The 15,752-nt window shown below is 49.8% G+C and overlaps 1 protein-coding gene across 8 annotated transcripts in view; it reads right to left on the bottom strand.

Annotated features, from left to right (window-relative positions):
• The window catches only part of PACS2 (phosphofurin acidic cluster sorting protein 2), a 77,312-nt gene extending 61,743 nt beyond the window's left edge, over nt 1–15,569 (bottom strand). For all 8 annotated transcript variants that reach the window (XM_071435717.1, XM_071435712.1, XM_071435711.1 and 5 more), the window contains exon 1: nt 15,356–15,569. In XM_071435717.1, coding sequence (XP_071291818.1) covers nt 15,356–15,483 — 128 coding nt within the window. In that variant the 5' untranslated portion in view covers nt 15,484–15,569. The remainder of the gene's footprint in view (nt 1–15,355) is intronic.
• Between the last annotated feature and the right edge of the window lie 183 nt (nt 15,570–15,752).

Consider the following 15,752-nt stretch of genomic DNA (forward strand, 5'->3'; position numbering starts at 1 on the left):
AGGATATTAAGGTTCACTGCAGGGAGGGATTACCAAGAAGCCTATGCAGGAAAGAGATAGTTACTCCATTTGTGAACAAGATCACACCATCAGATCATTCATGGAGACCAAACTCCACAGCCAGAGCAGTCTCAGCCCCCTGACAACATTCTGCTCTAATGCCTTTGCTGATGCAATCAGCTGATGCTAACATGACAGTGATGCTAAGAGCAAGGAATAGATATCAGCATCACTCTGTGGGCAGTGCTCGTGGTTGAGGCATGGCACATCTGGAATTAGGCACACTTACTCAGCCTGTCAGAGAGCATTTCCATCACAGAAACAGCTGAGGATCATCAGTGGCCATGAGACAAGGCCAAGTACCACAGCATCAGGATGGGATTTATCCTTGATTTTATGCTGTCCTCACTCAGAGGACCACTCAACATCTGATTTTCACCAGTGACTGCAGGTAATACCAAGCACATCAAGCTTTGCATCAGGGTCTATGGCTAATCATACAACAGAAATGTATTTCTGTGCATTATATGTTTCCAGCACAATCCTGGTGAGCCCAGCCTCTCTAGAGCACCAGTATAGGTCTTCTACACTTCCAGGGTGTTTATTTTGAGCCTTCATTTCCATCCCTGTGAAGCAGAGGTCTGCTCACAGCAAGCACCTTGAAACTGGCTGAAGGGAAACACTGGAACTGAAGCAGTGGTAGTCGTATGACCTTTCACTAAGACATGGTGTGTTATGTGTATCATTTGTTAAGTAATCAAACATAAATGTTCATCTAATTACAAATTACCAAGCCATTCTCTGTTTCCACACCTGAATCAGAAGAACACTGCAGACACAGGTGGCTCCCCATGACTGATCCTCAGTGGGGTCCTCTGTTTGCAGATGTACCTCCTCAAACACAGATTAGCTTCCACACAGAGCAGGTCCTCTTGGAGAGCTGATGGAGAGAGTGAATTCACTCGCAAGAGAAAAGCCCAAAGTTACTCATGCAATAGCTTGGAAAATGTGGTGATAATTTTGGAACCAAGATAGGCCCAGGAGACTTAGCAGGAGCAGCAGCAGTCTGCTGGCAGAGGACAGAGAACAGAGAAACAAAAGCTAGAGGAGCCTCAATTCACTGTTCAAGAGTCAGGAACTGTGGGAGACAGGACAAAATGTTGAATTTCCAGACATTAGAGAATTGTTTACATTAAACTGCACTGAATTCTGCCACTAAAGTGATTCAAGTACCTAGATACTGATAAATCCTTTCACCTTATTGATAAACAGACGTTGGATCTTGTTATGTTTGAGATTCAGGCAGCCCCACACAAATCCTGGCAGCACTGGGCCATTGTGACTGTAACAGGATACTGTGTGCCTGCAGTCTCACTCCCTGGGCTTTGTCACACTCCAGGAAAAGCAAGGAATCACAAAAGCATCTGATGGATCCAAAGAGGGAAAGAGAGCTGCAAAAATTCTCCATTCAACAGGACAGCAGAGGAAAGCTGCAGCATGCATTTTTCTAACTTTTGTCTTTTATCATACTCCAGCTGTCATATGATTTCCACAACACAGTGTGGGGAGAGCAAAGGAAAACTCAGCTACATCCCCTTTTCACAGGGACACATCTAACATATTTCCCCAGCATAGATCTCCCCTGCTCCAGATACTTCCTATCTGCACTCAAAAGTAGCAAGTGGTCAACACATTCTCAGAGCTTGGTAAAAATCAAAGTCAAGTGTTTTCAACAAAATCCTTCTTGTTACTGCACTCTGATGGCCACTGAAGCTGCCAACCTGGTCAGAGATGCTTTAATGATGAAGCATCATTTTAAAAATGGATTTGCAGCTGTGCATATTTCACTTCAATCACTCAATTGTGAATTATACCTCAGCAAGCCCTTGAAGAATAGAGGTGGGCTGTCAGGGCGATGCGAAGGGGGAGAGAAGAGAAAGGAATTCCTACCAGACAAAAGAGCTCCAAGAAACTGATACAACTTTGCTGGAAGCTATTCCCAGCCCACTCAACATTTTTTCTGTATACAGACATACCAGAATCCCAACAAGGGGCATTTTTCCCAGCTAAAATATGAACCATCAGCAAATCTGACTACTGCTAGAGAGAAATACAGCAACCTGGTAGATGCAAAGCAAAGCACAGTGAAATAACCTCAGAGGTGTGTAAACCCAAGGGCCCAGAGGCACCTCTGAGAGCTCACCGTGGTGGCAGCCTCACACAAGCACCTGCCCAGGGCCCAGCACGCTGCCTGGCAAAGCAAGAATCCTGTTTGCTCTCCTGACAAGAGCTATTTACATAAGATAGGAATACACAAAATCCAAAGCACCTTTCCAGGCCTCCCCAGAAGGCTTGTGAAGAACAGTACAACTTCACTGATGCTCACCAGGTGGGTTTACTGTCCCTTCTGCATTGCTTTTGGGACTGAAAGCCACAGCAGGGGCCAGTGGCAATGCTGAGAGAGGCCAGGGCAGAAGGAAATACCACAGAACACTGGAGGCAGTGGTTGGGACATCGATGGGGTCGGGCTAAACCTACCCAGAACCCAGCTCCAGAGCAGATCCTGTACTCCAGCACCTGGGTGCAACTGTTTTCTTAATCCAGAGATCCCCTGGATCCCAAGGGCTGTGCAAAACACCAGCAATCAGGCTACTGGAACCTGCAGGAGAGCAACGGTGCCAAGCAAACCTGAGCATGCAAACCCAGACAAGGCAGATGCATGGTCCAAGTGCATCAGCACGTGTGAGGAGAGCTGAGCACTTTGCTCTCCACACATGCACAGCAAGGGGCCAGCAGCAGAAAGCTGGCCTTGAATGCAGGTGCAGCAGGAACACAAACAGCCACTTGGACATTTAGGTTATGATCCTGGAACAAGGAAACAATTGAATGGACAATAAAAGCTTATTAGAAATGGTTTTTTTAAAGACACCCAGCAGGACCTGCCATTTAGGTGTCAGAAAAACAGGAGCATGCTGACTGAAGGCTGAACTGAGAAAATCCAGCCCTGAAAGCCCTTCTCCCTGGAAAAAGCTCCATGTGTTTGCTTGAACTAGCACTATCCAGGCTTCTGATCCTCAGGCACATCCCCCTGGGCCAAGGGTAAGGAGCCACCAAAGTTTTGTCTTAGTGAGCAGCTTTACACTTGAGCTGCTGAATGCTACGTGTTGGGAGGAAAAAATCCTCTGATCTGCTTTGGAATCTGCCAGTGGCTGTCTCAAATCCTCACTGGGACTGAACATGAACAAGGCAAAGCTTACCCAAGTACCTGGAGACCCTCAAAGTCTATTTGTGAAGCAAGGACAAAGTCTATACTAATGGTCTTCAGCTCTAGTAAGCAAAATAAAGCAGAATCATGGCAGAAAGAAGACACTGTTCCCCCCCAGCCTGAAAGAAATGGGAGCACCTTGAATTCTGGCACACTCTCAGGCACAGCATAGGGAAGAGGTAGAAGAGCAAATAAAAGGGAGTTCAGCCCGTAACAATCCACTAGCAACATGAAATATATATGATCCAGTTCTTGCAGTTCTCAGCTTTCCTTGCAAATCCTTCATTTTGAGGCAGTGGGTGCAACTTGATCAGGAAAGCAGCATATCATCTTTCTACCATCGAGAAAGCACGCAGATATATTTTCATTAAAGGGGTCCTTTTCGAGGGATCCTTTTGATGCTGAAAACTGCCCATCTGAGAGGAAGAGATCACAGGGGAAAGGCTGCAGGACAGCCCCAAGAAACTCAGAGCAAACCCTGCAAACTGTAAACCAGCAGGCAGATGGAAGAGCGGAAATGGGAGGAGGGTAGGATTAGAAGTGCTATAGATTTATGATAAGTGATGCTCTAACAATAGCTTTCTTTTAAGAAGGAAGCTCTTCCTGCTGTAGTTAATCTAGTTAGCCTGCCCATGCACTTTCATGCACTGGGGAAGGACTGCATACAGGACAGGCAACTCCTCAAGTCAAGTGAAACCACCCACTTCAAAGCTCATAAAACACCAACCCAGTAACATGGACCATGGCAGAGGGGAAAGAAAGAGTTGCTCCCCTCAGCAGCTGTCAGGGGCTGTTCAGGGGACCTGTTCCAGCCTTTACATGGGCTAAATGTGCAAGGAAGGTCTTTTTCATCCATGTTTTCCATTTTCATAATTTCTCCCCACCCTGAAAGGTCATGCAGATGAAAACATCAATTTAACTAATGCCAGATGGAAGACAAGTTAAGCCATATGAATCTTTGCTGATTATATAATTACCTTCATTTCTTGCAGAAACATGGAAATGCTTACAGTCACTGGCGGATTATTTTGTACATAAACAAACATTTCTAGGCTGTTTGTACTTTAAAGAAATTAAGTCCACATGGTTTTGACCAACTGCTCCATTACCACGTGGCACATGCATGAAAAAAAACAAGCCTGAATTTGAAACTCCACCAGGAGGTCGCAGACACCCATCTTCCCCAATAAATAATACTTTTTTAATGGGCTCATCAACTCACAGTTATAGATTTACTGGATAGAAACTTAAGATGATTTGCACTCAGTGTTAAATACACCAAATTATTTTCTGCAGACCTCAAGGTCATTTAATTTACCTCTAATGAGCCCCAACACATCAGCGAGGAAAAGAGCACTGAAACGTTCAGGCTCATTGGCTCCTGAGCCAGAGAAGAGTGGCAGTGTCAACAACAATCACACCAAACCACCACAACAGGTGACTTGGGCAAAATCTACAGAGAAACTTCACGTGTACAGGGAAGGACAGCACTGAGAAACCAGCACAGATGCAGTTCTGTGAGCCTGACTATAAAGCCACGAGCAATTAAGGATCCACTCCACAGATGCCGATTTCTGAATGGAGCCGGCTGTGTTTGTAGGTGTCCCATTAGAAGCCAGGAGCACATGTTTAAATTTGCATAAGAATCGGTGTGAAAGATTCAGTTACATCCCCAGCAATCTCCAGTAGCTTTGGTTACACTGTCAGATACTCCAGTTAGGAAGTGTCTATTTGACAATCTCACAGCAAAGAGCCCAGCTCCCAAAGCCTTCTTCCCAGCAGAGCCAAAGCCAGGGAAAGACCACCTCCAGTGCAGCCATCTCCTGAGCCTGACCCGCTCTGCAGCTCTGACAGCAGCAGCCCCGAGCTGGAGAACACACACAAGCCTTTGGACCACCCAGGGTTTGCAGCACAGAGCTGAAACACCAGCCTCTAAACAAGGGGCTGGACTTTTCCTCCCACAGTCATTCAAAGTCATTTCCTTGGCCCAAAGAGAAACTCCACCGAATTAGAAAGGATATGCAGGGCTGGGTTAAGGGAGTTACTTGCTCCATGCTCACCTGCAGACTCTACCTCAGTTGGATCAGTTCCAGATGGACCATTTGGTCCATCATGCAAGGCACAGCAGAGAACTGATCCAACTGAGCACAGCCCACCTCCTCACCTCCTCCCCCAGTGAACCCCCACCCTGATGATCCCCTTCACCACGTGAACTCTCAAAAGCTTGCACTGGCACAAGGCAGAAGGTGCTGGCAAGCAGCAGCCCAAGTGGGTAGTTTACAAAAAGCCACCAGGCACACCAGCTTTGGAGGAGGAGCAGCTAAAAGCCACCTCTAACCTTTACCTGGATGGTGTCAGGACAGCACAACAGCTCTGCACACACCCGAGAGAGCTCCTCAGGGAGCAAGCTGCTGGAGCCTACCTGGCAGAACAGGTAAATGCTTGTGTCTTACACCCCCAAACACACACTGCACTGATGGAACAGAAGGAAGACAGCCCTGATGCTGGGAAACAGGAACCACAACTGCTCTGCTGAGAACAGCAAGGCCCTGTCTCTGTTACACACCACCACAGTCACACAGCTGAGGCAGCACTGAAATCAGGACAGCACAACAAGCTGAAGTGAACACTGCACATATAAGATCTGGGAAGTTTGCAGGACTGCACTGAGATTAGACACCCATTTTCAGCACAGCCCCTCCAGAGGCAATCAAATTGAGCTCTGGCACAGCCTCCAGCTGAAGTGTGCAATCCCTGAAGAAACTCAAGACTGAGTGACCTCAAACGATCCTGCTATATTTGTAAAATTGTCTGTGAGGAGATGTCCTCCAACAACCCTATGACTTTCATAGGAGCTACACCACCAGACTAGCTCCCTAAAAGAGAAACAAATCCATGTCTCCAGTGTAGAAAATGGTCTTGCTTTCTGAAGACCTAGGCCCACAATCCCAAAGCCAAATGCATCCAAAGAGAAAGCCATATCTCCAGCTGGTCCAACAGAACCTTGTGAGCTGTTTGTTTACAAGCTCGTAGAAAGCTCTCCAGACCCTCATTTCTGTGATTCCACGATGTGCTGCAGAACTGCTAAGCAGGCAGCAAACTCCCTGCAGTAGAAAGAAGGCTGTGCTCCTCCATGGCTGTCACTCAGCAGCTGCCAGGACAGCTAGGAAATATGGTGGTGCACCAGCTGGAAGAAGTCATGGACTAAATGGAAAGGAAGGCTGTAAATGGCCTCAGACATCCTAATGGTGAAACCATACAGAAATGAATAGGAGACCACACTGCTGTGTGAAAGGGCACCTTGTCCACCTCACTGTGTGTTCCCACTTCTGATCTAAGACACCTGCTCATGGTTTTTTTTTTGTTTGAGTTTTTTTGCAGGTGGGCTGAGCATTGCAAATTGCTCCTCATTCCCAAAGCAGCAGAATGTCCGTGCAGGTCCCTCTGACAGAACATCCTGGTAAGCAGCTGCAAGAAAGGGAACTGTACTGGCATGAGAACCCTGCATAAGCTCTTTCATGACAAGTCAGTGCCAAGCTACGACCTCATTGCTTTAATGAGAGCGCCCAGCAGAGCAGCGTGCTGGAAGGCACAGCACCATCAGCCATGTGCCCCAGCTGTTCCCTCTGCCCTTCGTGCTGCCACGCAGGACAAGCCTGGCTGGCCACAGGAGCGTGCCACCAGCCTGCCACCCCAGCAGGGACAGCACAGCTGGGGCTGTCAGCAGAGCATTCCCGGTGCCACCCATTGCAGCGGGAGCCAGGACACGCAGCCCTGATCCCGAGGGTCCCGCCCGGCTCTCGGAAGCTGGGGCGTGTCCGCATTAAGCACGCTCCCGGGCAGGCTGTCCTCCCGGCAGAAAGGGGATACAGACTTATATGGACTATATATAGATAAGGCTTCCTAAGAATCTCCCCATGGGGGTTATTCTCTGCTCTATATCTAGATCTGGCCTGGAGCCTGTTGGGAAACACGTACCAGACATGTGCAAGCTGCAGCTCGTTCTGGCCATCAATGAGAGCCCTGCACCAGAAATCCCTGAAATACAGGCCAGAACCACGTTATGAGCTCCATGGTTTTCCCATGTCTCCATTTACAGCCTTCCACGTGTCTCCCTGCAGAGGTAAAGATGCCTTTAGCAATCCCTCTCCTGCACATGATATTTACTTAGCAGCAATGAGGAGCACCCCCAAGCCCCTGCACAGCAATGGCTTTGTAGAAAAATAAAAAGAGCAGGAAAAGATTTTGAACAATTGAGCTCAACAGAGCAAAGGGATCTGATGAAAGCAGATAGTGTCTTTTTCAGAAGATTTTAAACAGCAAAATAAAGTGCTTTGTTGAGCAGTGAACATGTTTCACCCTGCACACACAGGCATACCCTTCATGCCCTGCTCCTTCACAGCCTCCCACCTTCAAACTTCCACTTCTCCCCAGCAATACATGCTTAAAATGATTATAATTTTAAAAAGGTCATCCTAGATCACCAGGTTTGTTCCATTTTTTTTCCTTTTTAGAACAAAACCAACTATCTCCCTGAGGTCCAGAAGGACCTGTGAGCTATGTAGGTTTTGGTTAAACACCAGCATTTCCCCTTGGATATTGCCTTTCACTTTCCTCCTGCAGGCTCCAGAGCACCTGACTGCCAAAAAAGCAAACAAACAGGAGAGGGGAGTGGGTTTATCTTTACACCAAACTAGAGCTGGGGGAGGGAGGTCCCACACGTTAGAGCACTGGGGGGAAAGTGGCTAAGCTGCCATTTCCCAGCAACAGCAAAGTGATCACATTTATCTGATTGTCTGGATGAGCCACAGCAAGAAGCAGGACAAGTTAATCAAAAGTTAATCAAAAGCTTGCAGTGCCCAGGTGCTGCTCCCTGCCCGAACAGCACACAGCATCCTTGGGGCATTTCCCAGCCCATTCCAACACTGAGGAGCCAAACAGTTAACTCTCCAAACCAGTACAAAGGCTATGGATGAGCACACTTCACACTACATCAAAGCTGATATTTTATGCTAATCCATCTGCTTACAGGAGAACAAATGCTATTTTCCTTGACAACTCTTCTGAAATCAGATCTGAGCAACCATGCACGTTTGAAACCCTTTTGAAACATCACTAAACCAAACATTGTTACTTTCAGTGCAACAACTCCCAGGAACAGCAGCTCAGTCGGTGACGTCCATAAAGCACTCAAGCCCCAGGCACTGCACCCAAAACACCGGTGCTGCCACACATACCCCGAGCCAGGTGAGCACCCGAACACCGGCTGGCCTGCAAACCCCAGCTTTGCTTTATGCACACGAGAGCCTCCACCAAACAAAATTCACAGCATACAGAAGCTGCTCCCAGTTCTACTTTTGCTGCGTACTTTAAAAATTAGACTGCTCTTCCACTGGGGCGAGGGAAGCATTTGAACTCCTGATCAAAAATAGTTATTGCCCTGCAAGTAAGTGTGCTGGAAGGCAGCCTGGCTGCAGACTGGCAGCTGCTAGGCGAGAAGGAACAAGGAGGCCACCTCAAAAGAAAGGCACAGCTTGTGACAACGACACCACAGCCACGGAGAGACTGCGGGAGAGGCTGAGTCTAGAGGAGGAAACGTGTTCCAGACTCCAGCACACAAACCGAGCCCACACATCTGTTTTCCCAACTAAAGGAGCCTCACCTGGAGGCTCTCCACCACTGCTGCACCAGCCCAAGGACAGGGTCTACATGTGTGGTAGCCCCTGGATTTTTAGGGATCCCTTCTCCAGGGATACGGGCCACAGCAAGCAGAGCACACCCATCAGAGCTCTCCAGGCAATTCATTATTTTAAACAAATGAGTGATTAACAAGGATCCACTCTCTCCTAGTGAAGCTGGCTGCATGCCCTGCAAGCCTCCACATCACTGTACAGTATCATAATCCAATTAAACCTCACCATGAGAGAAGCTTCATGCTATCACATTCAATTAGCCAGTTAAGCCTCTTATCATCTGCACGTTGGGATCCATTCGGACTGAAAACTCCCCCAGCACTGATTGGGCATCCTTCAGCCAAGCAAGGACACACAGATGTCACATCTGGAGCAGCAGGAGGGCTGTACAGCTTAGGTAATCCATACTGCTGGCTTATATGGAGGTAGAAGCACAGGAGAAACAAACCACAGTGACCAGTTCCTGCCCACTCACAGTTATGTGCTGAGGTGACTTGCTTCCCGACTTCCCAAGGAAATAGATCAATTCTGAAGGAGCTCAAGGGGCCCAGAGGAATTTCAATGGAAAGGCAAAGCTAATAGAGGACCTGGCAACACAGAGTCGTCTGGCAGCCAGCCACCAATTCCATAGGAAATACCCTCCCTAGAAGGTCACCATAACGGTGGCAAAATTTGGCCCAAAAGAATTGGAAAAAGCTGCCAAGATGTGACGCAAATGAAGGCAGTGAGCAGGCCAGCTTCCTGCGTGAGGCCAAAACACGGAGCGCTCTTGGAAAAGAGAAAGATTAAGGGTTGCAAGGAACATAATGGCCTCTTGTAACAGCTGAGTTGTTGCTTTTCTTTTCTTGGCAGAAAAGAGGGATGTTTGGTTGCTGGTTGATTAATCTATTATGCAAATCATTTCATAGCTAATTTGATACAGCCACAAGCTTGCCACAGAAATTGGCCGCCTGCTCAGAGCTGATGAAAGGTGGAGCATCAACAGCTCCATTTGACAAGAACTTTTATTTCCTGGACAAGCAGCTGCAGGGGCACCTCCTGCCAAGCAGGGCTGCAGGAGCACAGGCCAGACCTGCCAGTGGGCACGAGGGAAAGATGCTTTGGGCACCCTCACTTGGTGGAAGGCAAGGAAAGAGACCTTTCAAAAGAGCAGCCCATTCCTTCCACTCCCACCACCCTTCTGCACTGGGCATGCACAAAACGCCCAGGTGAAAACCATGTAAAATCCTATCCAGAGACTTTGGCTAGCAGCTCTGAGGTTTTAAGATCTATTTCAGAGCTGTTCTTGACATGCACAAGCTTCACCTTAAAAAATGACTAAATAATAGGTCTCACTGGAACTCTGACTCCAACAAACCACTCAGCCTCTAGACAGAACACTTCCACTGAATAAGATAAGCACCCAAGTTACATTCAGCAGGATCATACGAAGTGATAGGATTTACATGGGGAACACTTAGGGATCCCTTGGGTTTGATCTCTTCCCCAAAGACTAAGGAGGAGAAATAGGATGTTCTAGCTCCAGGAAGAAGGATTGGTTCTGGCCACTGTGCTTTACTCCAAGCAGTTTATCTCCATTGCTCAGTCGTGGATGTTTTTCCTCATGCATCTCACACATTCAGCATCATCTCAGTGATATTTTTAAAGGCTGTCCTGTGCCCTCATTTGTATTCAATTTCCTTTCGAGGGAAAATGTTAGGCATTTCATGCTATTCAAACAAAGTCAAAACAAAGCCTCCAAATAAGCACTTCTGAAATGTACCTAGTCATCTGAGTAATTAGACATTTTCCTAGCTCCAAATGCACTGAAAATCTATTGTCAGCTCCCAATGAATGTGCCAGCAGTTATCCTAACCAGGAAGAGTTCTCTCCTAAATGTTAACATACCGACAGAATAGAAGGTTAAGATACACTTACATTAGATCTCTCCCTACCTGAATTAATCAGTGTTTTTAATTACATAGCATCACCTGATCATAATTATTACTCTAGCAAGTTGTTCACCTTTCTCTGATGATATGATGCACAGTTGGCATTGCTCAAGCCAGGTCAGAACATGCTCTCACTGGCCAGGGGAAGTTCCCATTCCCAGTGCAGGCATGCATCCTTCACACCAAAGGGCAAAGTGTTCCACTCCTGAGTGAATCTGTGGCAAATCCTCACAGGGAGAGTCAGCTGTGGACTTCACACAGGTCACAAGCCCCTCAACACTCTGCTAGCAGAGGGAATTACCAGCTATGGGTGCAAACCAGCAGATGGCTGGAGTGGCTCCATGCCCCAGCAGTCCTCACTGTGTCCCTCCTGTCACACATCTGCAGTGCTGTCACCCTTCCACGCTCACAGAGCCCTCTGCAACTCATTAGCCCACAGGAGGCAGCCAGCCAGACAGGCCAGTGGAGGAAGATGGGAGCTGGCAGAGAGAGAGGAGCACACAGCCTGGGGCACGAGCACACTGTTAGGATCACTCAGCTGCCTGGATCCGAAATCTCGCCCCATCACTGTCCATGGCCCCCGGGGATGTCCGTACCATGCATGCTGTGCATGTCCAAGTACTGCACGACCATGCCACAGCACTGAGCAGTCACATCCCCACACCCCCAGCCTCCTGTGGGCCCAGGGTACGTGTGTGGAACTCCTCTGCATTTCCTCACCCAGCAGCCAAGCTACAGAGTGAGCCAATAGGGGAAATGCTCAGGCAATGCCCAGTGACAGCCCCAGGCCTTTGGCACTGCCTTTGCACTGCTGTGCTCCACAGACTTCTTCCTTCAGTCCCCAGGGACACTGGGTCACACCTGCTCCACATCCAGCTTGCTCTCAATCCACTTTACAGTTCAAAGCTTAGCAGCAACTTTTACAAGTTTGTGACAGCTAAGGCAGTAGCCTGAAACAAAACCCACTCCAAATGGGAATATTGCCTCCCTTGCTTGGGAATATAGCCTTCCCTTGCTTCAGCAGACCCTTCCAACAAACCTTTCCCTCAAGACCTCTCTTCCTCTGGACAACCTCCACATGGTGCCATCTCCTCATGAGACTGCTTCAACATGGGACAGTACTGCCATTCACACCCACAGATTCATCAAAAGATTGGAAGGTAAAGAAACCGACACCAAAATCCACAGAATAATTCTTACTTCTACTCTTTCAATGAGAGGAAGTAGTGTTGATTCTCTTGCTGCCATGCAGCAAGAAGATCACTCTCAGTGTTTACAGGTGGTAGGGAGAACTTTATGTAATGTAACCTTCCCCAAAGGAAAGTCTTTCAGTGCACAGAAGAAAGAAACAGCAGGAGAAGGTAGGCATCTCTCCCTTCTGGTATGCAGTGGATACGCCCAGATAGTGAGACATTTTGAGTCACATTTCTGGGATGACTAAAAGAAAGGAGCTGCATTTTAGAAATGCTATGGTCAAGCCTCCCAGGAGCTACGTGTGCTGAAGAATAAATCATAAAATCACTTCTGCAGATGGCAGAGGAGTAAGAAAGCCAGAACAAATGCAAAACACCACCTCACCTCGTGTTTCACACTAAGCACACAACTGCAGGACACCACCATGACTCTTCCCTACTATTCTTCCTTAAGTTTAGACACAGCCTTCTCACACGAGGAAACTCCATGGATGCACCAAGGCAGCCTTCCAGGTTTTGCTGACACCCCACCCAAGCTGAGTGGACTTTCAGTAAATCACCCACCAGAGTGTGTTGAAGCACACACACATCCACACAAGCACCCACACACACAACCTAGAGCAGGGCAGGACCACTCCAGGCACTGCTTCCATCCAGGCCCTCCTGCTCCAGGCCATGGCAGGACAAACACCTTAGAAATAGGTTCAATAAGATTTATTGAACCAAAAGGAAAAGGGAAGGAAGCAACATTCCCTCCCCAAGCACGCGCTCCTCTCCGCGAATCCTCTGACTTTGTGCCAAGTTCAAATCTCTTCTCCACTTGGAAAGCCTGTCCTGCCAACAGAGACCCAGAAGGGAACTGGTGGAAATCTCAGAAGAGGCCAAGGCAGTTCCAGTGTCTGACCACACAGCAGGGCCCACTGTCCTCCACATCCGCCCCTCACGTCCCAACAGACATCTGCTGGGACAACAAGCTCACTTGGGATATGGTTTCCCACGCAGAGCACTTCATTCTAATATCTCTTGCTTTAAGATAAAAGAATCTTAAATGTCATTGTGCCATAGTAAAAATCACCATATGAATTTAAAAGGCAGAGGCAGGGGCATAACTTAAATGTTTTCAAGCTCCTGCTTTCTCTGACAGAGAGGTCTGTTGGAAAGCCGTAATGAAATGCAAAGCATGATGATCAAAGATCAGAAACAGCAGCACTGACTGCTGCAGAACTTGGTGTTTGCCCAGCACACACCCCACCATGCCACAGGACCAACATCCCCACAGAACCTGCAACCTCAGCTGCTCCTGGCCTCCCTTGGGGTTAAAAAACCCACCCAGCACCCACAGCCACAGCTGCAGCCTGTGCCCAGCTGAAAACTCCACATCTGGGGAAATGCAGGTTCACAGGGTTAGCAGCAGCAGGTGCAGCAGCTGGATGGAGCTCACCCCCCTGGCTCAAGGGAAAAAGGGCACCCAGAAAGAGCAAGCAAAGGTAATGGCAACAGCAGGGCCAGAGCAGAGGGACCCACCGCCACACCAAACTCCCTCTACCAAAAGCTTTGTTCCTACAAGGTCCCAAATGCCCCAATTCTTCCATCAATTCCTCAGGGCAGGCAATCTGAGCACTTTTATCATCCCCTGCTTCACAGCAATTCCAAACTTTCCCCCTCAAACCCCAGTTCTGCCCCAACTGCCCAGATATCCACATGTGCTTTGCATTCCCCACATTCCTCCAGGCACCTCAACCAGCTGCCTCCCATCTGCTGCCCACCACAATTCCAGCACCAGGACCCACCCTTGTGCTCCCCCTACCTCACCAAGGCAGGGTCAGTGTCCTTACACTGCATTTTCTGGTCATCTACAGATTTGCAAACAAGCAGGCTATGTTGTGAGCTTGTTTGCAGATCTGCAAGTATCAGCATAAATGATAATGCAGAATGAAAAGTCCTTGACAGTGTCGGACGTTTGGGTTTTTATTTGTTTAACAGCCACTGTTACAAGGTTGGATGGGATGGAAACCCAACTGCCTTCCTGTAGCAAAGGGTGCAGTGGAGAGAACTGTTTTCAGAGCAGTGCTACCGTGTCCTCTGCACAGCAGGGACAGTGCCAATTGCACTGGAACCACAGAATGCTTTGGGTTGGAAGGGACCTTTTAAAGATCATTAAAGTCCAAGCCCCTGCCAGCAGCAGGGACACTTTCTTGTCTAGTGCAAAATAAAAAAGCACCAACTGCTCCTCCAGCTATTCCCATCCAAGTGACAACTTCCACATCAAAGGGACTCCTTGAAGAGGGGCACATTCCCCAGGGTGCCAGACCCTTTCCAAGATCTCCCGTTGCAGAAAGGAAGGCTGAACAAGACACAAGCTGAAAAAGTTGCTGCCTAAGGCGCTGCTAGCACAGATGAGCTGCTATAAACCCAGATTACCTGCAATAGCAGGACTCAGGTTTGCTTCTGCCCCCCTCTGTTCCTGCCCACGATGTCAGACCACTACAGTGCTGGTGATAGTTACTCGTCCCTGCAATACAGGGGCATGGCCACCGAGTCCAACCTGCTGTGTGGATGGCGCAGCAGACAGAGGGATTTGGGGGGGTTTGTAAAGCTTACAGAGCTTTACGTTCCTGCCAGGTCAGCCTGATGATTCTGTTTCCTTTCTGCTCGCTCGCTACGTCCTCGTTTAAAACAAAACAAACAAACAAAGGTAAAGAGGAGCGCTTCAAAGATTTGTCTCCGGCACGTTTAAATGCGCAGAGGCATTCTGTTCTGAGCTAGGCTTGAAGAGCGCAAAATTTGTAAAAACTAAGAGGAATGCCTACCATGCGGGCTAAAAGCAGCGCGGGCAGGGAGCACGGCCGCGTGTGTACACACAGCAGAGGCAGGGAAACGGAGGGGGACGGGCAGAGGGCGAAGAACCATCCCCGGAGAAAGGGATGCGCACCCCGAGCCCATCCCTGCGGGCACTGCCCGGGGAAAGGCGGCGGTACCGGGGCAGCCCCAGCCCGCGCCGGGGCTGCGGGGACCCGCACCGCGAAGGTGACCCCGCACAGCCCGGACAGACGGCAGAAGCCCCCCGCCCTCCGCGGGGCCGGGAGCCCCGCACCGCCACCCATCCCGAGAGCCACGGGAGGAGCCGTGCCCGTCACTGCGGTAGCGGCGAGGGGCGGGAAGGGCCCTGCGGCTGCGGGAGGCTCGCACAGGTGATGGGAACGGGGCTCGAGGAAGCAGCCACGGAGCCGGGGAGGAAAGGGGGTGCGGTCCGCGCCCTCGCCCGCCCGTTACCTGGGCACGCAGCTGGGGCTGGAGCCGTCGATCTCCCAGGTGGCGAAGAGGTTCATAGGCACGGGCCGCCCCAGGGCCCCGGTGCCGCCGGGGAAGCTGAGGCGGCTCCGCTCGGCCGCCGCCGCCATGGCTGTGCCCGCCGCCCTGGCGCGCGCCCACCGCGCCGGGCCGCCACCGCCCCGCCCCGCCCGCGGGGGGCGCGTCACGGGGCGGGGCCGGGGGCGGGGCCGGGAGGGGAGATGGGCGGGGCTTACTTGGCGCGGCTGGAACGGGGCGGTGCTGCTGAGGGGGCGTGGTCACACTGAGCATGATGGGCGTGGCCATGCGGAGGGGCCGCGTTTGCTCTAAGGGGGCGCGCCCGCGGGGGCGTGGCTATGATAGGGGCGTGGTCTCGCAT

This window comes from Agelaius tricolor, unplaced genomic scaffold, assembly GCF_023055355.1.
Source record: "Agelaius tricolor isolate 1412-34295 unplaced genomic scaffold, bAgeTri1.0.p SCAF_11, whole genome shotgun sequence".
In the NCBI taxonomy this organism is placed as follows: Eukaryota; Metazoa; Chordata; class Aves; order Passeriformes; family Icteridae; genus Agelaius; species Agelaius tricolor.